General features: G+C 42.8%; 1 protein-coding gene across 1 annotated transcript in view; it reads right to left on the bottom strand.

The window, feature by feature from the left end:
- Positions 1–23,461, bottom strand: part of Atxn7 (ataxin 7) — a 154,320-nt gene that overhangs the window by 75,471 nt on the left and 55,388 nt on the right. Inside the window, exon 4 of the mRNA XM_026779982.1 lies at positions 23,212–23,280. Coding sequence (XP_026635783.1) covers positions 23,212–23,280 — 69 coding nt within the window. The remainder of the gene's footprint in view (positions 1–23,211; positions 23,281–23,461) is intronic.

The raw sequence follows: 23,461 nt of genomic DNA, 5'->3' as shown, positions 1-23,461 counted from the left end.
GAAAGAGGAGGAGAGAAGAAGCAGAAAAAAGAGGAGGGGGACAAAGGGGAAGAAATAAAAATACATGATAATAAAAACAAATTAATTTCCCATTAAGCTTTTGTTATTTTAATTAACATACTTCTGTCCTCCCTTGTTTCAGGAAAAAACAGCCTACACTGCCTTACTTAGTTATGCCCAAGCTTATCAATAATGCCATGGCCCTATCTCTACAAACAGTTGGTTAATTAACGTGCATCCCATCTCTGGCAGCCTGCCTAAGCAATGAGGAGCACAAATAATGACACTAGCTGGGCAGAGCACTGCACATTCTTTAGACTTCTTACCCTGTGCTATACAGAACACGACTGCAGTCAATAGCCAGCTGATGACTGTGAACTAGAAAGAAAACCTAAGCAAGCAACAGCTCCAAATCTGGCTGTGCAGAAGCAGGCCTATCAAGAGCCTCAAGCTCTGTCTGTACCCCTCCAGCATGCTACAGTCTGAGACAAATGCTGACCTAGAATGCTGCTGTCAATCTCCATGTGCCCACATAAAACTGTATGTGAGAAACTCACACACAGGAGGCTTCCAGGAGCCTGCATTTTCCATCTGAAATTACAGAATCTCTTATGTACCTACACTCTCTGTGTGACTAGTGATTTGCATGTCTATTTTACCTTAGGGTTTTTTGTTTGTTGTTTTTCTCTGCCACCCCCTCCCTCCCCTTCACTCAGTTTCTTTTTTGATTTCTTGAGACAAGGCTTCTCTGCTTAGCTTTAGCTAGCTGTCCTGGAACTTGCTTTGTAGACCAGGCTGGCCTCTAACTCAGAGATCTGTCTGTCTCTGCCTCCAGAGTGCTGGGATTAAAGGCATGCAGTCTTTAACTGTGTAATCCACAATTCAAAATGGTTTGGTCGGCTAGTCCTTAGCGTTAAAGTAAAAACCTTGGAAACTTCTCAGGTCAAGGCTAAAGTTAATAATGACCATTTCTAGCCAGGCGGTGGTGGTGCACGTCTTTAATCCCAGCACTTGGGAGGCAGAGCCTGGCGGATCTCTGTGGGTTCGAGGACAACCTGCAAGGCCCAGAACAGCCAGAACTGTTACACAGAGAAACCCTGTCTTGGAAAAAAAAAAAAAGAGAGAGACCATTTCTAATATATGAAGAACAGTAAGACTACAAACATAAAAGCACTATAAGTACCATAATGGCTGTGTTTTAGCGACCTTATTATAAGAATAAAAACAAAATGCAAAAAAAAACCCAAACTTCATATGATTAATACTAGAATCCTCGGACAAACAATGTTTATACTTAAAAGAGAAATTTATAGGCAGTAACGTAAAATAAAGGAACGGCAAACAATAATACTATGCACTTACTCTACCCAAAGTACATATTCAACATGAAGCAATGGCGGTGAGAAAAATTCTGCCTTCATGAAACTCACATTCTGTTTGACTCATACCTCCTATTTCAATTATATTTCAAAATGAATGCACAGAATGACTAGTAAGATAAGCCCTGCTCAGCCTGCACAGGCTCCCAGCACTGTCCAGCTGTATAAGCCCCGGAAAATCTCATCAATAACATCAAGACTAATATACTAGTTTGCATTGTTCATGCATCTCCAGAGTAAGCAAAAACTACTGAGGGGTTGAACGTCCATTACGTATATGCTGAGGTGAGGGGACAATGCTGGCACCAACACCAGCTAATGAAAGCGTATGCTGCTGACTGTCCTCAGTCGTGTGAGCACATAAACCCAGGAGCATCACCGCAGAACATGGGACAACATGGCTGTTCAGGTCTGACTGAGGTGAGAAACTGTGTGGACTCCCAGCAGAAAGGAAACGCAGGACATCCTTTACCATAAAGAGTTTCTTCAATCCAGTCACAGAACAGACACGTGCAAGGAACTCACACATTCTTTAATGTCAAAGCTGCCATCAGGTATAAATATCACCTTCAGGAAAAAATTAAAAGTGCCCTCCAGGTTGATAATGTAGAGAAACTGGGCATCTTGGATGACGACCACTTGGTTCCGAGCTGTGGCACACTGCCACTGAAACTGAGACCAGGAAGATGGACTTCCCTGAAGCCACCCAACAGAACCAGTTACTGTGGTGCCGCGAGAAGGCCCGAGGCCTAGTCTTCCCCAGAGTGGGGCTGCTAATTAGAACCAGATCCGCTTCAAGCGACAGAACTGACACCGACCCATGTATTCCAACACTGACTACTACATACACAACGCTTCTATACACACTGACTTTACCTACATTAAAGCTGTGGTTCTCAAGTTGAAGTAATTTTTATTCCTACTTCCAGGGGACACCAGTAATTGTAAGTTGTCACAACTAGAATCAAGTGGTGGAGGGCAGAAAGGATGCAGAGCACTCTACAATATACAGAACATTCTTCCCGTGTCCAGTGTCATGATTCCAAAGTCAACAGTGCTCTGGTCCAGAAAACCCTCATTCTAAAGGGGCCTTGTGAAGGAAACCCCATTGGAATCGTACACGTCTAAGACCTGCAGCAAAATGTTAAGTGCTTTCTGCAAGGTTTCAGGGAAGGAAAGGGGTCTACAGTCTGAAAATCCTATGTAACAAACTCACATCTCCTGCAAGGCTCTTGGTGATCACAGGAATCCAGAAAAGTAAAACCTGAGTAACCACAACATGCTTTTTGTCTACCAGCAAATACCCAGAATTTTTCTCCTCTTACAAAGGACACCTCCCCCATCTAATTTTGATCTCTGGAAAGAGGTATCAATAGGAAACTGATGTTGCATTCTGTGCTCAGAGTGGTCCCATAAGCATACACAAAAATACCCCAGAGGATCCTGTCCCTCGAGCATCCTCTTCCTATATGGCAAAGACCAGAACACCGGGTGTTAAGGGGCAAGGATCAGTCACAGCCTCTCAGGAACAGGAACGAAGAGGCTGTGGGAGGTGAGGGAAGCTGCCAGCGGCGACAAGTAGAAAAGGGCAGACACATAGGGGTGTTTTCAGACCTCCCCGTTCCCAGTTCCCGAAGGAGTTAGTCTTCAGTCTTTCAAAACAAATACAGCGTGGGCAATTCCTTGCCAGGGAGATAACTGATGGTTCTGAAACAAGCATGAGCATCAGCAGTCCTCCAAAAGCAAAAAAAAAAAAAAAAAAAAAAGCCAATAACCTCTAATCTACTAAAAATAAATAAATAAATAAATCAACAACAAAGACCCAAACAAAACACCACCTCAACATCACACCTTAAACAAACACCACATAAGCTAAGAGATGATGCTGGGCACTCTACCATCAGTTCTCCAACAGCAAGCCATCACCTGTAGGGTGGATTTATCGGAAACGCTGCAACTTCTCCTGCCTGAACAGGTGCATTTTAACTCCTAGTAGAGAGTACCATTCCATCTAGAAGAGACAGGGCACTACCAGTTACCAAATCGTGCTAGGATTTTCAGATTCACTCATCAAGGATTTTCTTGAGGAAACCAAAGCACATTCTGCCTTTGAGACGATGACAACAGAGGCTGGCAGAGTGTTAGAAAAAAGGCAATGATAAGGTAGGAAAGACTACCCCAGGCTCTATGCAGATTACAGAGCACACATCCTAGGTAACTCTGATAGCTCAGAGGAAGATTATACTGTAACTAGGAAGAGGTAATTTTCTTACTGTTGGGGAGAGGATCAAGGGATAGGAGTAAAGGAGGGGGAAAGTCCCTGAGGAAAGGGAAGTAACTGCCTGGAGAGAAAAGTTAAGATGCCAGAGGTAGTGTCAAATAAAACACTGTCCATCAGCCACAAAGGTATTGTTAGCTTCACCCAAGGGAAACACGATTCAATGAATCATTTAAGCAGGAACAGACGACCATCAATCAGACCGGTGTTTTAGAAGACTGCTTTTGGCCACTGCCTGAGATCCTATTGTCTATTCCAAATTCCTTATTTCCCATTACCTTAGAGATTCAATTCCAAAGTCTCAAGTAGACTTATCTATCTGTGATCTCAGCCCTGGGGAGGTTAAAGCAGAAGGATCAGGAATTTCAAGTCAGCAAGACTTTTATCTAAAAAACAAACAAACAAAAACAACAACAACAACAACAAAAAAAAAAACCTTCCAAAATGGGAGGAGGAAGTAAATAAGGAACAGGAATACAGGGTCAGATGCTCATGACAAGCATCTTTCAGCTTGAACTTCTGCACCATGTCCATGACTAACCTCTGCCACCTCCAGGGACTCTTGCCAGGAATTCTGTAAGCAGATTACACCTATAGCTATTGTCTACGATTCCTAGGTCCAGCATAAGCTAAACTGTGAGCAGCCAAGTTTCAGGCTTAAAAGGTGTTTACAAGTTAGTTCTCGCTACAGCCCCTTTGTAAATTGTAAATAAGGCAATATCTCAGAAAAGTAGGAAACAACCTTCCCCAAGCACAGCAATACTTTTGGGTATATACCCAAAGGATGATCATACCACAAGGACATGTGCTCAACTTTGTTCATAGCAGCCTTGTTTGTCATAGCCAGAACCTGGAAACAACCTAAATGCCCCTAGACCAAAGAATGGATAAGGAAAATGCGGTATATTTACACAAAGGAGTACTACATAGCAGAGAATGGATGGAGCTAGAAAACATCATAGTGCAGGGCTGGAGAGATGGCTTAGTGGTTAAGAGCATTGCCTGCTCTTCCAAAGGTCCTGAGTTCAATTCCCAGCAACCACATGGTGGCTCACAACCATCTGTAATGAGGTCTGGTGCCCTTTTCTGGCCTGCAGACATACACACAGACAGAATATTGTATACATAAAAAAAATAAATAAATATTAAAAAAGTAAAAATTATAGTGAGTGAGGTAGACAATTATCATATGTACTCACTCATAAAGCAAAGAAAGCCTACAAACCACAATCCCAGAAAACCTAAACAACAATAAGGGAGATATACATGGATCTAATCTACATGGGAAGTAGAAAAAGACAAGATCTTCTGACTAAATTGGGAGCATGGGGACCATGGGAGAGGGTTTAAGGGGAGGGGAGAGGCAGGGAGGGTAGCAGAGAAAAATGTATAGCTCAATAAAATAAAAGAAAAAAAAAGCAAGTTAGTTCCAGCAAGAAGAGGCAGTCAGGGCTGGAGAGATGGCTCAGGAAGTAAGAGCACTGACTTCTCTTCCAGAGGTCCTGAGTTCGATTCCCAGCAACCACATGGTGGCTCATCTACAACAAGATTTGATACCCTTTTCTGACATGTAGGTGGTACACTGTATATATAACAGAGAAATAAATCTTTAAAACAAGCTAAGACCCTACTGCACTGCACCCCCATCCACCTTCCTGAAACCCCTTACTTTCCTCCCACTCCTCAGCAGCTCTCTGCAGCATCCCACTCTCCTCTCTCACACCCAAGTTTAACAAACTCAATGCATAAGCTCTCGCATGTGCTCACAAGTAGCTCCCTGCCCAGTAACCTAGCACAAATATCCTTAAGCCATACAGATACGTCAGTGCCCAACAATTTCTCATAAACCACGAGATGGGGCAATTGGGGGGGGGGGCTTCTCAAGTGTCCCCTGTCATCCTGGGAAAGTCACAGATGGCCTTCACACAAATGGTTTCTGTTACAAGTTCATCAGGCAATGCAAACTTCACTGATGATGCCACACCAACCACTTGCAAGATATATTACTAACCCACTCCCTGATAACTGTGTATAAAACTGACAGCACTGTCAGGGGGTGGTTGCACACCTATAATCCCAGCACTAGGGAGGCAGAGGCACATAGACCTTTGTGAGTTCGAGGCCAGCCTGGTCTATAAAGCTAGTTTTAGGACAGTCAGATTTACACAAAGAAACCCTGTCTCAAAAAAACCAACCAAATAAACCTGACAGCAAGCATTTAACATTTCTTGAGAAAAGTGTTTTTTTGTTTTTTTTTTGACACAGTCTCTCTACATAACCCTGGCTGTCCTGGAACTCATTCTGTAAACTAGGCTGCCCTCAAACTCAGAGATTCATCACCCCCATACACACCCCACACCCCCAGTTCTAGGATTAAAGGTGTGCACCATTATGCCTAGTCTTGCTATCTTTTAAAATAGAAAGTAAAAATGTTTCTGAAGCTGGGCTGCTAAATTTTCTTGAAACTGAGCACAGAGTCAGCCAGCAATCTGAAAGCTAAGGCAAGAGGAACACTCCATGTTAAAGGCCAGTCTGGGTCACGTATATGAATTTAGGCAATCCTGGGCTACTGAACAAGACTCTGTGAATAAACAAAACAAAGTGGAAAGGAAGGATCAGACAGAAAGAAAGTAAGGGAGGGGAAAACCCTTCCTTCTCAACTTCAACATTATTTGAGAACTACACACACACATACATATACATACATGTATGTGTATATATGTATATATATGAGACATGAGTTTGATTTAGCCACTACTTTTTCAAAACCCTCAATTGCTACCAAAGGCTATAAGGAAAATAATGCCAAATTTGGGAAAAGGTGGGCTATCTCAATCCCCTGTAAAGTGCTTATGAGTAGATTCATGAGCATAAGTATACAAAGCAAGGCATGATGCTGGTGTGGATTCTACAGTCACAAACAACTCCAAAGCCCTGCACCAGGCATCCCACACACCAGCACCACAGTGATGCAACACGGCCAAGGCAAAACTAAACCGCAATAAATTTATATATATATATATATATATATATATATATATATATATATATATATTCCTTTCCATCATTGTTTGCATATGGGTGACACTATCTTCAGGCTAAGCAAGAACAGGAAAAAAGAACCAAGAGTCAGATCAAACTATTCAACAGCAATCAGACTGTGGCTTACTTCAAAACGACTTAAACTAGGAATTCTAACCTCTCAAAGGAAGGCTCCTGGAAATAACCAGCTGTGGTGAGCTTTGCATCACGCTGAGAGGCTTCACTTAAGTGTTTTTTATTTATCCTCCTAGTGAAAGCCTGTCCCAGGTGGTTAATTTGCGCGCTAGTTCCATGATGTTTAAGAAATTTCTGAATTGTTTTATATGCTGTAACCAAACTACTGGAGTTTACTTTGTTAGAGGCAGCCACTCATTCAGCACCTGTGATAAAAATGCTGTGCACAGCAGATCTCAAGTCAGTCTTTTCACGGCATCAATGCGAGCCCAGTACAATCAGGCTGCTGCTCGATTTAAAAGCTGGGGACAACCCTAACTCCTTAATACAAAGTGCCTATTGCTGCTGCTCCAACAACTGAGGAGCTTCCTTAATCTCCAGGGACTGTCCAAAGGGTGCCTAATACATTTATCAAACAAACAAACAAACAAACAAACAAAAACAAAACAATGCCAATAGTCTTGAGTCGGCCAGATCAGAAATACATCTCTGCCTCTTATAGACTGCAACTGACATATGATCTTTCCTGAGCTTCAACTTCTCATTAAAATGAAAATAAGTGCCTGCTCTGAACTCGTGCTATAACTGGGGCTATCCTTGTGAAGTTGTCCAGAGCCTCACACAAGTGCACAAACCATCCCAGCTGGGATGATTAATATTATGACTCAGGTATTGACTGAAGTGTCTTTCCACTTGAAAAGGGTACGCTAGGGGCCAGAAAGATGCCTCTTCATCAAGGCACTTGCTGCTGGCTGGAGAACTGTCCCTGGGACCCACAAGGTAGAGGAGAAGGATGGCCTCTAACTGCTAACTGCTAACGTGCTTTTAGACATTCTTTCTCTTCTTTCCGCTTCCGCCCCTCCCCCAACAGAATAAAACGTAATAAACTATTGTTAAGTGTATGGCGTCAGGATCTGTGTATGTTAACTGTGTATGTTAACTGTATGGCATCAGGATTTGTCGTGTTTTCCTAATTTTTAAATGCCATCCATCAAAATCCTGTATTTAAGAAGTGTCTTTTCACATTTACAAGAGGAAGGAAAAAAGATCTTTGTGAAATGTCTAGACTTACATGAATTAAACCTTGTTTTATTGGTTTCCCTATCATAACTGTTACTATATGAGAAGAATGATTCATGAACAGATTATAAACTCACATAACAGATTATCTTCAGCAACAACCACCAGCTTTTAAGAAAATATCTACTAACACGAGACCTTTAGAACAGCTCACTGCAGCTGGCAGTTGACAATGAAAAGCTTAACAGGCGAAGATAAGGGGACAAAAGAGTGGCATATAAAATCTACAGTAGGCTCTGAGTCCATCTCTGCTCCAGCAGTTCATCAGAGCAGAGAAAACAGCCAAGAAACTGGAATAATGTGAAGGCAGAAAATAACCTATTCAGAGACTGAAGAAAAACAGTTTATTTTGGGAAAGAAAATTCCAGTGATGTAAGAGAAGAACTGGGTATACTGTCACTTATTTATATAAGTAAATACCATTTACCCCTCCAAAAAACAAGATTTTTTTTTTGTTTTATTTTTTTTTTTTAAGACAGGGTTTCTCTGTGTAACAGCCCTGGCTGTCCTGGAACTCACTGTGTACACCAGACCGGCCTCGAACTTAGACATTTGCCTGCCTCGGCTCAAATGCTGGGATTAAAGACGTGTGCTACCATTGTCCGGCTGATTTCTCTGTCTCCATAGCATATTGCTACTCAAGCAAAATACAGAGCTAGAACAATGGAACAGAGACAAACGATCTTCCAACCATAGCCAACAATGGAACAGAATACTACCTCTATGTCCTTCTAGAAGGTCGTGTTAGTGAGTGATCTTCCCTGTTTTATGCCCTGGAAAATTCTGCAAGTCTAACCACAACCCATGTAAAAACTTCAAGCCCATAACAGCTGTCTGAACAGGAGAGAGGTGCTGTTTCACAGTGTTACAAAGTGAGGTGACACCCAACAGTGTAACAGTATGTAAAGAAGTGGGACATGAGGCAGGAGAAGCACTGGCTCTCTCGGAAAGGACAGTGTGTGAGGGTTTGGAGTAGGGAAGACTCCTGTTGTGTGAGAGGAATCAGGACATAGCAACCCCCTCATGATATGTGGTTTCTCTTAAGTGTGTTTATTCTGTTTTGATTTGCACATGTTGAACCTACCTTGCCTTTCTGAAATGAAGTCACTTGAGTATAATGTTCCTAAATTTGGCTTACAAGAATTTTGTTGAGAATGTTTGCATGCATGTTTAAAGAAATTGGTCTGTGCTTTCTTTTTCTGTTGTGTCCTTACCTGCTTTTAATATCAAAATACTTGCCTTTTATTGACTTGGTAGTGTCCCTTTTATTTTGTGGCTCTAACAGCAGTGAGTCTGTCTGGTCTTGGGCTTTTCTTTGGGGGCAAATTTTGACTACAGCTTCAATCTCACTGATGGACACAAGAGCGAGAAAGAAAATCATTCTCGGCATTTATAATAGCAGCACCATCTTCACAGACGCTCTGCTTTGCTTTTAACTATTGGCCATCTCTATCACCAGAGTAGCCATTTCTAAATATTGACATTTTCCTAAACCAGAACAGGTGTGCAGTAAAATATATGGGAACTGAATGAAGAAACACACAAGCTCAAGTCATTAAATGATCTTTCCAGGTGAAAACAGTCCATTTCAGATTTTATGAACATACTTCATCATCTTACTTCCTTAGCTTATCAATACCTAGAAACATAGGTATTGCACATGTATGAACTAGGCCACATGCTCCGGCCCTGGCCTCTCCCTCTGACTCTTAATTCAGCTACACACTGAACAGTCAGTCACCCTTCCAATTCCTCCACGACAACAGCACATTCACATCCACCTCCTGTCCTCCAGCAGCATCTTCCTGGTATCTCCAAAAATGTCCCAAGCCCACTGCCTCTTCTTGGATGCCTCTGTGACTGGACTGGGCTCCCCTACTCCAGTGGCATTTGACCACGACATGCTGAGATTCCTGGTTTTCTGGGCCCACATTCTCACTATTTGAGAACTCCTTCTGAGTACATGTGGAAGTCTCACAAGGATGCATAACTGCCTGTTTAGCTGGGTATCTCCCTGTCCAGATACTGGGGGAGGGGAGGGACAAAACCAGATGGAATTTCTCCTCCTACAAAATCTCAATTCCAACTTCTTCCTTCTACAGAAGTATCACCTAACCATCTTCTACAACTGCACATTGCTATCTGTAACCAAATCTACTGAATTTTTCTTCTAATACAAAGGTATGGGGGTGGGGTGTATTTTGATTATGTCCAAACATCACCTTCCTGTGGCTCCTGAAGGTAGCTATCCATTTTCTCATGGGTTCACTATTCCTCACTTCTACATCCTTCCTACTGGCAACCAAATATCTAACAGTAACCAAGTTCAACCAAATGAAGCAACTCTTCCTGTCATCCCCTTAGGCACTATAGCTATGCCTCCGCCTCCTGCTATGGTTTCATTTCTCCATTCCTTTTCAAAGCAAACTCTGAAATGTCCACACTTCCCTCTCCACTTCTGCTCTACTTCTTAGAGCCACACAACCAGGTATGTGCCTTTCCAACTCTGATGAAGGCCATTTATCATCTTACCACCAAAGTCAGAGATTCCTCCTCTAATATAAATCTCTTCTACACAGTACTGACAGGGTACCACAGTCAACACATCTTCCTCTTTTCACAGACTTTACATGACCACACTCATCTGATTTCCCTATCATCTCAGCGGAGATTTCTCCTCCCTTCAACCTTCAGTGTGAACTGACCAGAAGCACAACCCTTGGTCCTGATTCTTTATACTGGGGCAGGCTTAGCTTGTTCACAGTCTGTCATGTGATGATGTAGACTTGACCCTGAGAGTTCTGCACTAGGGGACTCCATCAAACTATACATTCAGGGGCTGACTCACAGCTGCACATGGAAGTCCAAAAAATGCATCAAACAATGCAGTCAGTCCACCAGATCCCAAACCCAGACCTTACCATGGGTTCTACCATTTCTGAGCTCATTAACTGTACCCTTCAATGGTTCAAGTCCCAAGTCTTAACTACCTCGCTCATCCACAACCAATTCTTCCTTGATTCATGTGAATGCCAAGTCCCAAATAAATCTTGAATCTCTCTACATGTCTACTGCCATCTCTAAACCTTAACCCACTATCACATCTCCCCTGAAATGCAGTCATCCCACCCCCACGATCCGGAAACAACCCAACAGTGATTTCCCTGCAGTACAGATTAGATCAGTCCATTCTCCTACAAGTGGATTCCCATTACACTCCTGATCCACCAGAGGTTCCTACCTATGCCATTTCTATGGTCTGATCCTCTCTGCCAGACTCCTCCTCGATGACCATTCAGAGACTCCCTCCTCCTGGATAATGTTCCTTTCTCATCACTATCCCCAGCTCAAATATTCAATCCCCAAGAAAGTCTCCCTTGATCATAATAACTCAAATGCACTTATTAGCCTTCTTAATTGATTGTGAAGTATTTGGTCTGTGAAAATGTGTATTTATTGGGTTTCTAGAGAGCAAGGGCTCTCCACTCAATCTCCTACACATATCAGAAAACCTGGCTCTTACGGTTGCTAACTTTCTATATAAATACCTGCTGATGGGATAGGTGAACTGGAGAATTACAACTATGCCTTCATAATGAATCTGTCATTCTATCTTCAGCCTCTAGCTCATGTAAGACCTGGATAACTTGCTTTTCAAATGTGTTGGGGATGAAAGCTAAAGGCATGAAATAAGGCAAAGCAGGCAGAACATGCTCAAGGCAGTACCCACACTGCTAAAACACCTACAGCATCCTGGAAGGAAGGTTTGTCCTGTCAGAAGGTCTAACACCAAGGTTGTATCCAGCCATCAATAAGAACCCAAAGGAAGCTGGGCGGTCATGACACATGCCTTTAATCTTAGCAATTTGGGAGGCAGGTGGATCTCAGTGAGTTCATGGCCAGCCTGGTCTACAGAGTGAGTTACAGGACAGTCAGGACTATTACGCAGAGAAACCCTGTAGCGAAAAAAAAAACCAAAAAAACAAAGTTGTGGTGATATTATGTTTGTGCTTTAATACATAAAGCTTGCCTGAAGATTGCCATGTGGAGCTAGCCACTAGTTAGCCAGAGGCCAGGTAATGATGGCACACACTTTAATTCCAGAGACAGAGGCAGATGGATCTCTTATGAGTTCAAGGACACCCTGGGCTACAGGAGATTGAATCAGTCTAAAAGAGAAACAGAGCCAAGTGGAGGCTCACACCTTTAATCCCAGCACTGGGGAGGTAAAGATGGGAAGTGGTATGTCTGGGAGGAGAGAGGAGGAATATAAGGTGGGAGGAGATAGGAGCTCAGGATTCAGTCTGAGGTCCTAGAGACAGGATACCCCTTTTGGTCTGAGAATTCATTAGAGATAAGAACTAGTGGCTGGGTGCTCTGTTTCTCTGTTCTTTCAGCATTTACCACTATATCTGACTCGGGGTTTTTATCATTAAAACCAATTAGAATTCACATTACACAAAGTAGTTACAAGATTGTCTTCAACTGTGAATGGCACTAAGTTTAAATCCTATATTTAATTTAAAAGTGGCCCAGATTTAGAGACAAAAATCACATGACCATCTCAATGGATGCAGAAAAGACATTTGATGATATCCAACATGCCTTCATGATAAAAGTAAGAGTGTAGAACTAGAGGGAACAAAGTTCACAATAAGAGAAACCCAAAGCCAACATCATTCTATCTGAGAAAAGTATAGAACTCTTCACTGAAGCCAGGAATGAGACAAGGATGTCCAGTATCAACACTCCTTTTCATGAATGCACATCCATCTGATCTGAAGCACTAGCTAGAACAATAAGGCAAGAGAAGGAAATTAAAGGGATACAAACAGGGAAAGAAGCCAAACTTTCCCTATCTGCAGACAACATGATACCATGCATTACAGATCCCCAAATCCCGCCAGTGAAAACAATAAACAAAAACAGCAATGTGTCAGAATACAGAATCAGCTCGTACAGTTCACTGGCCTTTCTACATACCAACAACAAACACACAGAGAAGGAGATCATGGGTACACTCTTATCCACAATAGTCTCAAAGAAAATAAAATATCTGAGATAAACCTGACCAAGGAGGTGAAGAACCCTCTGCAATAAAAACTTTAAACCTTTACAGAAAGAGATAAAGAGAAAATAGAAAGACACAAGAAGTGGGAAGATATCCCATGCTCATGGATTGATTTAATTTACCACTGTGAAAATACCATTCTACTGAAAGCTATTTACAGACTCAACGGATTACAATCAAATTCTCTGATCATTCTTCACAGAAACAGAACCCAGATAATCAATACTACCCCAGCAAAAAGAACCATACTGGAGGGACTACGATTCCACATCTTAATGAACACACATCAGAGCCACAGCAATAAAACAGGCATGCACACCGACCGAACAAAATTAGATACCTAAGCAGGCACACTGTAACTTCAGCCACTGAATATTTGACCAAGATGCCAGAAACATATGCTTAAGAAAAGACAGCATCTTCAGCAAATAATCGAACTTAAGACCTGTCCTATAAGAGGGAAACCAAGACTAGCCCTAGAAAGCTAGCTAACTTCTCAGTGCCATGAATATCGGAGGAGAATCTGCAACTACTACTAAATCAAATAATCTCTAACAACGGTTCAAACATCTGTCCTTATGCCCTAAGATTAAGAGTAGTCTTCACCTTTCATCTTTGAAACTTCTGCTCGCATTAGGCCCCTATAAGAAAACCACAACCAATCAAAATGCAGAGTTGTGGAGCCCAGTTCCAATAAAAAACAGCCACAAAATACTTCTGCATCTAAGCCTCAGGGACAGCAGGGCTGGGGAAGAGTTTAAGAGGCAGAAGAGCCGGGAGTTTGCTGTGAGCTGTGCCTCCTACTAATGTCAGAAGGTACAGTCATAAAGCCTCAGCAGCACAACTGCCTAGGCAGGAGCTGAACAAGGATGACACCAATGGACATGCCAAAGTAGACGAGGTAAAGCCCACAAGGCCTCGACCTTACAAAAGGAACTATCGGCAACAGGGGAATGCTGGGAGGGTTATCCAATACCAAAAGGTTAGCCCTAAAAACATACATACAAGTCACATTAAATGGAACGAGGAGGTTATATTTAGGAATATGTATGTTCATATATGTGTGTGCGTGTGTGTGTGTGTGTGTGTGTGTATGTATACCTAACACATTAATGAAAAAAGAAGCCACAAATTTGAAAGAGGAAAAGAGAGATATAAGGGAAGGTTTGAAGGTAAGAAAGGGAAAGAAGAAAAGTTCTAATTAAGCAAGGCCTCTGAGCCAGGTGGTGGTGGTGCACACCTTCAAGCCCAGCACTCCAGGAGGCTGAGGCAGGCAGATGTCTGTGAGTTCCAGGCCAGCCTAATCTACAGAGCGAGTTCCAGGAAAGCCAGGGCTGCACACACCAAAGAACAGACCTCTGCGATGACCACGTGAAACTTATATAATTACAATGATATTTTCCACTGTAATATGACTTTTTATATAGTTCTAAAAAGAACAGGGCAACTTAAATGGTGAGCTACAAGAAATAAAATAGAAATCAAGTGAAAAGGTAATTTTCTAAGTTCCCTCATTAGGCGAAAACCCCAGATTAGCTCTCCATATACAAAATCACATACATAGCATTCTCATTTTTCTCTCTGATCATTTTTCAATGCAGTACGGATGGATGACTTATTCTGTTGCCTACAGTTAATATTTTTCTGCCCAGGAAATGGGGTCTGGGAAGCATTTGAGGAAGGAGTCTAACTATGTACAAACTAAAGGCTTCCCCTCAAAAAGTACATGCAAATCTGTACAAAGAGAAAAGAGTAAACACTCACCCTGGGCTTCCCTCTGCGTGTCAGAGAGAAAAGAGATTGCTAAAGGCGGGCGAAACATCACTTCCCACTTTTCTCCTTTTGTCCAAGGAAGCATAAACCTTATGCTCATTTGCTGCACTCTGGCCAGCAACCTAAGACACTGGTTTCCTCACACTGCCTACATCTTGTCAGTTCAAACCAGCATTTCACTTTCTGCTGCTCCTTGATAGCTCTTCAGAAGCACTGAATTGAAGGCAGTGTTTTCATTACTAACAACGAGCACAATGTCACTTAATTCTCCCAACTAGCAGGTATAATCCTATTTATTTATATGTCTATAATATATCATACATAAGCATATATGTAGTCAACAGAACATAGTAAAGCAATGCAACTTTCTCTGAATCATTCCCCCGCTAGAGCTGAAATTTGAACAAAGACTTAAAGATGATTTTGGTAAATATGCTATATGATGTGTCTTTTTCTACAGCATCTAATAACTGCACAATATCCCCGAATACACTCTGAAGACAAGGATTCAGCACTGTGCTTCTCAAACATCACATAGACTGATCTCTGGGAAGTCCGTATGGAAGTGAGCAAACTACAGACAAGGCAGTCATGAGTGCTTCCTAAGGCCAAGCACTTTCAAAGTTAGAGGACTATCCTTTAGCCCAAAGTGATGACATTCATCTCCTGATGGTGAGCCCAAATATGAACGATGGTAACTATGCCGGGGGTTCTCCTCACATCTCTGAAACACCCTTGTTTAAGACATAAAACCTAACAGTCACTGGTTATACTCTACATTTTTCTACTCAAGCACCAAAACAAAAAACCCTTCAGTTCTCATTAGAGCCCAAGATTACAGAAAACACTCATAAAGCCTAGGTCAGAAGCAGCCTCTGACTTGAGGTTTTATTCTAGTTGATGATGACCGCTACTAACTCCATCATATGCAAGAGAAAAAGCCCGAAAGACTCCCAGAGTCTTCATTACAAAGAGGAGTAAGAATGTTGAACCTAGTGCACATTGCTAGTGCCCGAATAGTTCTTTCCTCCCCTTTGCTCACTTATAACAACACCAGCTGCACAGATGAATAAAAACGTAGCCGCTGCCTTTCTCTGAGAAGCAGAGTAACTCCAACTGCTAAGTCTATTAATCGTTTCTTTTTCTTCTTAGAGCTTCAATCAAAATATACTTTAATAATCACAGGAGCACATTTATTAAAACTACTGCCATAAAGTTTGAATATCAATGTGATTAAAAGCAATCTTGCACTGAGCAGCAGTTAAAGAGTGAAATTTCACTTCTCCAAAATCCCTTAAAAAAGGGGGGGGGGTTCTTTTAATGGTATAAATCCCAGATGATTATATTTACTATCTGCTACAACCTTGGCTTTCATTTAATCTCTCTTAAAAGCAATCATTTTTAACACACACAATTCACACTCCTCAGATGATCACATGGCTCTGGTGGCCCAGGGAGGCTCATTTGGCTCTATTTTGTCTTGGGCTTTGCTTGTTCGTTTGGCTTTTTAGTGAAGTTCGTATTTCTCAACCACATCAGGAAACAAAGTCAGGCTAACCTGTTCACGCTCACAATGAGCAAGTGCACCTGTGGAACGTCTCAGCACAGCAGGGTGGCTAAGCATACTGGCTAGAGGGCAGGCATGCCCAGGGTTCAAGGTTACATGCTTTGAGATCTTGGGGAATTACTTCATAGTTCTGAAACTTTTCTCATCTGTGAGAAGGAGACATAGTGGTGGATGACCATCATTAAAGACTCTCCAAACTTGACCTGTCCCCATGTACATGGGAACCCTGTGATATGGAGGAAGGATGTTCGTATGAAAAACAAGTGTGTGGGGGTCTAATATCAACAAAGAACAGTAATGTGAACATATGAAAACATTGCATACAGTCCATTATTTAGTATGCTAACTTTAAAAAATGTATTGGAAAGAGCAAAGAAAATAGTAAACTGTAGAAAAGCAAAACTAAGAGCCTACATCACGTGTGGTTCATATGCTACAGTGATATGTATGTACACTCCTCATTCCTTCTCCCCGCCCCGGGACAGTTTTCAAGAACCTGTGAGAAATGAATGAAGAGCTGTTCTCAGCAGGTGGCTATGCACAGCTCCCATCAACCAGGTCCCCAGAGGCTTGGGAATTCAGCACGGCCCATGCCAGGTGTTACGCATTTTAGCAAACACAAACTCATAACGACGGGGGATCTACAAGTGCAATCTACCTTTAAACACACTTTTGCTTTCAAATAAAGCCTGTCTATAATTCCCAAGACCTCATACAAAACTCTAGCTTCTCTAAGTCAGCTAAGGAATAGAGGAGGTTCTGAAGAGTGTAAGTGAGGACATCTCACAAAACTTCTAGCCTTTGTTTTCTCAACACTTATGGGCTATTAATGCAACTTAGCAGAATCTAAGCATCGCTGTCATGACCCAACGAAACCAGAATAATAGAAGTTCCACTGTTGTGTATGTGAACTGATCTAGGAAAGTACGGCCTCAGAAAGCAATAATAAACGGTAAAGTGGACAAGAGTCTGGACTGGGCAAGTGTTTAAATGGTTTCCTTAAATCACTTGTGTGATATTTTTATTAGTGAGTTAATCAAAATAAAGTGATTTGAAAAAATAAAAATAAGTTAATCAATTTTAAAGTAGACAAGACATGGCTGGTCATGGTGGCACACACCTTTAATCCTAGCACTTGGGATGCAAAGGCAGCAGAATTTCTCTGAGTTCAAGGACATCTTGATGTATGTCCTTCTGGGCCAGTCAAGGATATAAAAAGAGACTCTGCCTAAAAAATTGTTTTAATTTAAAAAAGAGAAAAAACCTTCTCAAGCACAGCCTTTTTCTTCTCCACGTATTTCCTTCTAACTCAGACTCCTCCAACAGTAAATAAGCTTTTGGCTCAGGAACATGGCTTCTCCCCCTCAACACGGAATGTATAAGAAATATGTCAGCCATGTTCAGTGGATGGGGTTCAACCATGGAACTTAGAGGACAGGTCAGTCAGCTTCTCCTGTGATGGCCAGACAATAAAGGGCTGAGATCCTAAGTTGTGTGGCCTTGCTGCATCCACTGTGTGGAGCTAGCAGCCACAGATATATGTAAATGAGTACCTGTTGCCATGTCCCAACACAACTTTCCTTAGGGACATTGGCATGGGAAGTCCTTCTATGTGCTGCTTCTATGGTTAATGAATAAATCTGTTTCGGCCAGTGTTTTAGCAGATTAGGGCAAGGTGGGAGTTCCAAGCAGAGAGAGGAGGAAAGAGGAGGTGGAGACAGAAGTCATGTAGGACCTCCGGAGACAAACACTGGATGGAAACTTGCCAGTAAGCCATAGCCACATGACAATACACAGATTAATAGAAATGGGTTAATTAAGATATAAAACTAAGACAGAAATACACTTAAGCTATTGGCCAAACAATATTGCAAATAATCGAGTTTCTGTGTGTTTATTGTGGGACCAAGCAGGACGGAAACCTCCGCCAAAAGGACACTGATACATGAATTTCACAGAATTGTCACATGTCATGATGCCATCTTTGAGTTTTCTTTTCAATTGTTTGGCAACATAAAAAGCCATGGGCAGTATATGACCTCAGACTGTAGTTTGACTATAATATCTATGGTGCTTAGAGGCTGGTGGAGCAGTCCTGTCTGGATCACCTCAAGTTCCTTTTGCCATGGCTGAGTGCATACCCTACAGCTACAGAGTGCACACGGATGCTGTCTGTCAGGCAGGTAGCTGCTCTCATCAATGCAGCCCAGAGGCTCATCTGCAGAGAGCCCACACTACAGCTACGACAACCAGGCCACCCAAGCACGCCTCTAAATGGCATTTACATACAACAAGCCCCCAGATGTTCCAAAGGCAAAGAATGCTTCAATGATACTGTAAGAGGCTCAGTTTAAAACTCCCCTTCACATGTAAACAGACCATAAGGACTGTCACCTACAGAACACATGAGTTCACAGAACACACGAGCGAGTTCACAGAAACGACAACCCTGAATGCCTTAAAACAAAAGCATGACAAACATAACGGCTCTATTTTATAGACCACAAGGTAAAGCCTAAGCAGTCGGACAAAAGACAAGGTGCTATGATGACTGACACACTTCAAAATAATTCACTGTCGGACAGCGGTGAGGCAAGACTGGGCCATGACTCATTTGTCACCCAAGTCCTGTGACGGCTCCAAGAAGGCTCATCAAAATGGTTTCAAATTCATACACTAAAAAAACAAAACAAAACTTGGGTGTGGGGACCAGATATGAGAATCCCCAAAGAAAGATAAAGTATTTGAGGGAAAGATTTTATGGTACAATGTAATATCTTTAAGACCATTGCAAGTCAGGCAGTGGTGATGCACGCCCTTAATCCCAGCACTCGGGAGGCAGAGGCAGGCGGACCTCTGTGAGTTCGAGGCCAGCATGGTCTACAAGAGCTAGTTCCAGGACAGGAACCAAAAGCTACAGAGAAACCCTGTCTCGAAAAACCAAAACAAACAAACAAAAAAGACTATTGCAAATGAACACCTCTCTGTTCTCAGTTAACTAACCCACAAGCCATTTTTCCACACTAGCGAAGGAAAAGGATGTGTGCTAAACACTTTTTGTCAACTTGACACAAGCTGAAGTTAAGTTATCTGAGAGGAGGGAACCTCAATTAAGGAAATGCCTCCATAAGACCAGGCTGTGGGCCTATATATAGGACATTTCTTAATTAGCAATCCCTGGGGGAGAGTCCAGCCCATTGTGAAACCTTAGCTCACCAAAATCCACTGTGCCATCAACTAATACTAGAAGTTATAGAAAAAGGCAGTATGAAGTCAGGATGCAGATGATAACAAGCTGATCTCTGAGAGATGATGGATACAGCATCCTAACATTCTCCAGCTGTGCTAGAAGGAAGACCACACATGGCATACTAATTCAGGAATAATGCTATTTCCACCTAACTTCAGTGCGCCAAGCTTCTTCCACAGCATCAATTTTTGGGCAGTTACTGCATGCAGGAACTGGCTAAAGCAAGTTACAAGAAAAAGAGAAGAAACACAGGAACATCTAAGGCTGCGATTTTGAGCTTTCACATTGAGAACCCAGAAGAGGCCACGACCCTCCAAAAGGGCAGGAACACACATTGCTTTGCATACATTTTCGGGAGAATTTGGATCCCAGGAAGCCCACTCAAGGGTCCTAAGGGGAAAAGATGACAGCATTTAGATAAAAGGCAAACTGCAAAGTCAGTACTAATGGTACAAGAACTGAAAGGGACAATTCACCCTCTACAATAACCTTGGGAACAGGTTTATCACCTCCTTTCCCAAACAGGAAAAGCTGTTTCCAGAGATGAAACAGCTCCTTTCACACCCTCTGTTTGCGAACTGCCTGCCTCCTAATCACATACTGAAGAATTAAGGAACTGTGTACGGATCCTAAGATCTTCCATAATGGAGTTTCTCATTCCTAGTGTTTCATTAATATGACCAATGCATCTACATATTTCTTGTCAATATAACTTCACTGACAAAGGAACTTATACAGATTTAATTCTGCAACATCATTTGCTTGTAGGAAGTATTAACGTAAGACAATGATAAAAGTCCTGACAATGTCAAGAGAAGATAGGTCTAGTCCATTGTGGGGTTCATCTTTCTTTTTCTTCTTCGTTCTTGTTTTGTTCTGAAGGGTTGCATTGGGAGTGTCTGGACTCAAATATGTATGAGGGGAAAAGAAGCTAACCTCAGACGTCAGTTCCTCTGGAGCCATCCACCTTGGTTTTTTGTTTGTTTTGGGATTTTTAAGAAAGGGTTTCTCTGTGTTGCCCTTCCTGGCTGTCCTGGAACTCACTCCGTAGACCAGGCTGGCCTTGAATTCGAGAGATCCACCTGCCTCTGCTTTTTAAGTGCTGGGATTAAAGGTCTGTGCAGCCACCTACTAGCTCACCTTGTTTTTTTTGTTTGTTTGTTTGTTTTTTGAGACAGGGTTTCTTCTGTGATTTTGGAGCCTGTCCTGGAACTAGCTCTTGTAGACCAAGCTGGTCTCGAACTCACAGAGATCTGCCTGCCTCTGCCTCCCGAGTGCTGGGATTAAAGGCATGCGCCACCACCGCCCAACTAGCTCACCTGGTTTTAATGAAATAAGCTTTCTCGCTAACCTGGAGCGCATTACGTGGACTAGACTGGCTGGACAGGAAGCCCCAGGGATACACCTCTATCTCCCTCCCCCCTCCAGCAGTGGGATTTAAAGATCTAAAGCAAGCACCAACAGGCAGGCTTTTGGTGGGGAGTGGGTGGGAAATGTGGGTTAGAGGAATCAAATGCAGGTCTGTGGCCTTATACACTAAGCTCTTTACCAACAGAACTAGTTCCCTGGATTTTTTTTTTTTTAAAGTCAAGGTAGCCTTTTTAATCTTTCATTAAGTTTGGACTTTTCGGTCACAAATAAACTGCCTGAATTAAACTTCAGTCTTTTCTTTACTCAGAATATACAAGCATAAGTTCCAGCAAACCGGACAGCTGAAGCATCTTTCAAAAGGAGAGAGCAGCTTTAAAAGAGATGTAAACCAAGTATAGTAGTGCACAGCTTTAATCCCAACATGCTCGATCTCTGGAGGCTGGGAGATCTCTGTAAGATTCAGACCAGCTGGAGTTCCAGTGAGTTCTAGGATAGACAGAGGTACTTAGGGAAACCCTGCCAAGAACAAACAAACAAACAACAAAACCACCCAAACCAACTTCTAACAAACGCTAATAGACTGATATTACAACCAGGTTCATGACCCCCTTTGGCACATAGGAGATTTTAGAACTTCATGAAAAATCTGATGACTATATTCCCATTAGAAGAAATAGATGCAACAGAACAAAACTGGGTTCAGCCACTAAATTTTGTTGAGCCTCAGAGATCAAAGAATTCAGAGAAAGACATCCATCCTGTATACCAGGGGATCACCTACCGTTGGCATCCTTGTGAGAGGCCATAGAAGCCATTTAAGGGAAATACATTCACACCAAGCGTAAAAACTACAAGCAAGGGTGATTAGGTCCTTAAAGCTCTACTCTACCGCTTCCTACGAGGGTTGCCACCTAGTGATTTTAATTTTTCAAGCCCAGGCAGACTGCCAAGCCAACACTAAAACCGGACTAACAACTGATTTTTCCTATTGCGACATCACCACCCAGTCCTATGCTTTCCCTCTGCCCTCAAATGGGGGCAGTCCTCGCTGGAAAGCTGGGAACCAGCTAGAGCACTGTGCTCTAAGATCCCTTCCACTGGGAAGTGCTCCGAGGCCTGCCACCAGGGCCACTCTTCTTGGCAATACTAACAGATCATGGCCAGCTGAAAAAGCCAAAGCAGGAAAAAAGAAGGAAAGGTAAGAGCTAAAACCTGCAGCAACTATCAGCCAGTTCTGCGTTTAAAAAGCCTGCTGCCAAAGTTCTACTTCTTGGGCCCTGAACAAAAACTCTGCCAAAATAAACGGCTCCAGGTGAGAAATCACATTGCATGGGCATATGTAAACTCAGTATCCCAAACTTGTCTCAAGGCCATGGCCTTTCTCACCACCGAGTGCCCAGGTAAGCAGAAGGATTCATAGAAAAAGGGTCCTCTCCAGGTCATATGGAACCCAGCTTCCTAACCTGACTTCCACTGACAGCATACCTTTAGCTGTCTCAAGTAGCTTTCCAACAAAGAGCTTAAGGTAGAAGACAGTTCTGTATTTCTGTCCCCTTACCTGGTAGAGCCAATCATCACACACGTTCCTACCGAGTGCATTCTTGGGTTAGATGATCTTTTGACAGCACCCAAAACTTTCACTGTAAACCCCACAACAAACAAGAAAATCCCTTTATAGTCAGGAGGCAGAGGCAGGCGGATCTCTGTGAGTTCGAGGCCAGCCTGGTCTACAAGAGCTAGTTCCAAGACAGGCTCCAAAACCTACAGAGAAACCCTGTCCAGGACAGCACGGCTAAATCAAAATAAAGTAATATTAATGTTCAAAATACACACTCTTTGCCTTAAAAAGCCTAGGGTTGGTCAAGGTTTCTTCTCAAACATGTGTGGAACTACTATTCAGGGCTGAGAACTCCTTCCTCCAGAGGTGTTTTCCATAACAAGGCCTGAACTAAAGGGATCTGGGTTAAACTCCCTGCAGGTTTCCTATGCCCATCACTTTGAATTGCTGTTCTGGCTGCACCCAGGTTTCTAGAGTGGCTCCACTTCGCTGCCCATTACAGAGAGCCCCTAGAAACCAGGCTTTCCCAAATGCTCTGCCCACCCCCTTCCCTCTTCAGCAGCATCCTTAGTGTGACAAGCAGGGAAGGTGGGCTAAAGCAACAAGGAAAGTTCCTCAGGGTTGGGTACAAACTCCACCGGGGGACAGGGGGAAGGGGCTGGACTCACCTTCCCGACAGAGCCCCATGACTTCGCGGTGTTTCCCAAACTCCTTGAAACTTTCATCCAATTCGGTCCCTAGGAGATATACACACACAGGAGGAGGGGAGAGGCAGGTCAGTGGCCAGGAGTGTGACGCACGCTCACGCACGCACAGGGTAGGTGTGGGCACCTCCGCGTTCCACACCCAGCGAAAGATAGCATCTCTGACCCCCGAGGGGGCGGGTCACAGGACAAGGCACGGGGGGAGGGGAGCGGG

This window comes from Microtus ochrogaster, chromosome 6, assembly GCF_000317375.1.
Source record: "Microtus ochrogaster isolate Prairie Vole_2 chromosome 6, MicOch1.0, whole genome shotgun sequence".
Taxonomy (NCBI): Eukaryota; Metazoa; Chordata; class Mammalia; order Rodentia; family Cricetidae; genus Microtus; species Microtus ochrogaster.
The sequence above is the reverse complement of the archived record's forward strand: the minus strand, read 5'-3'. Positions and strand labels throughout refer to the sequence as shown.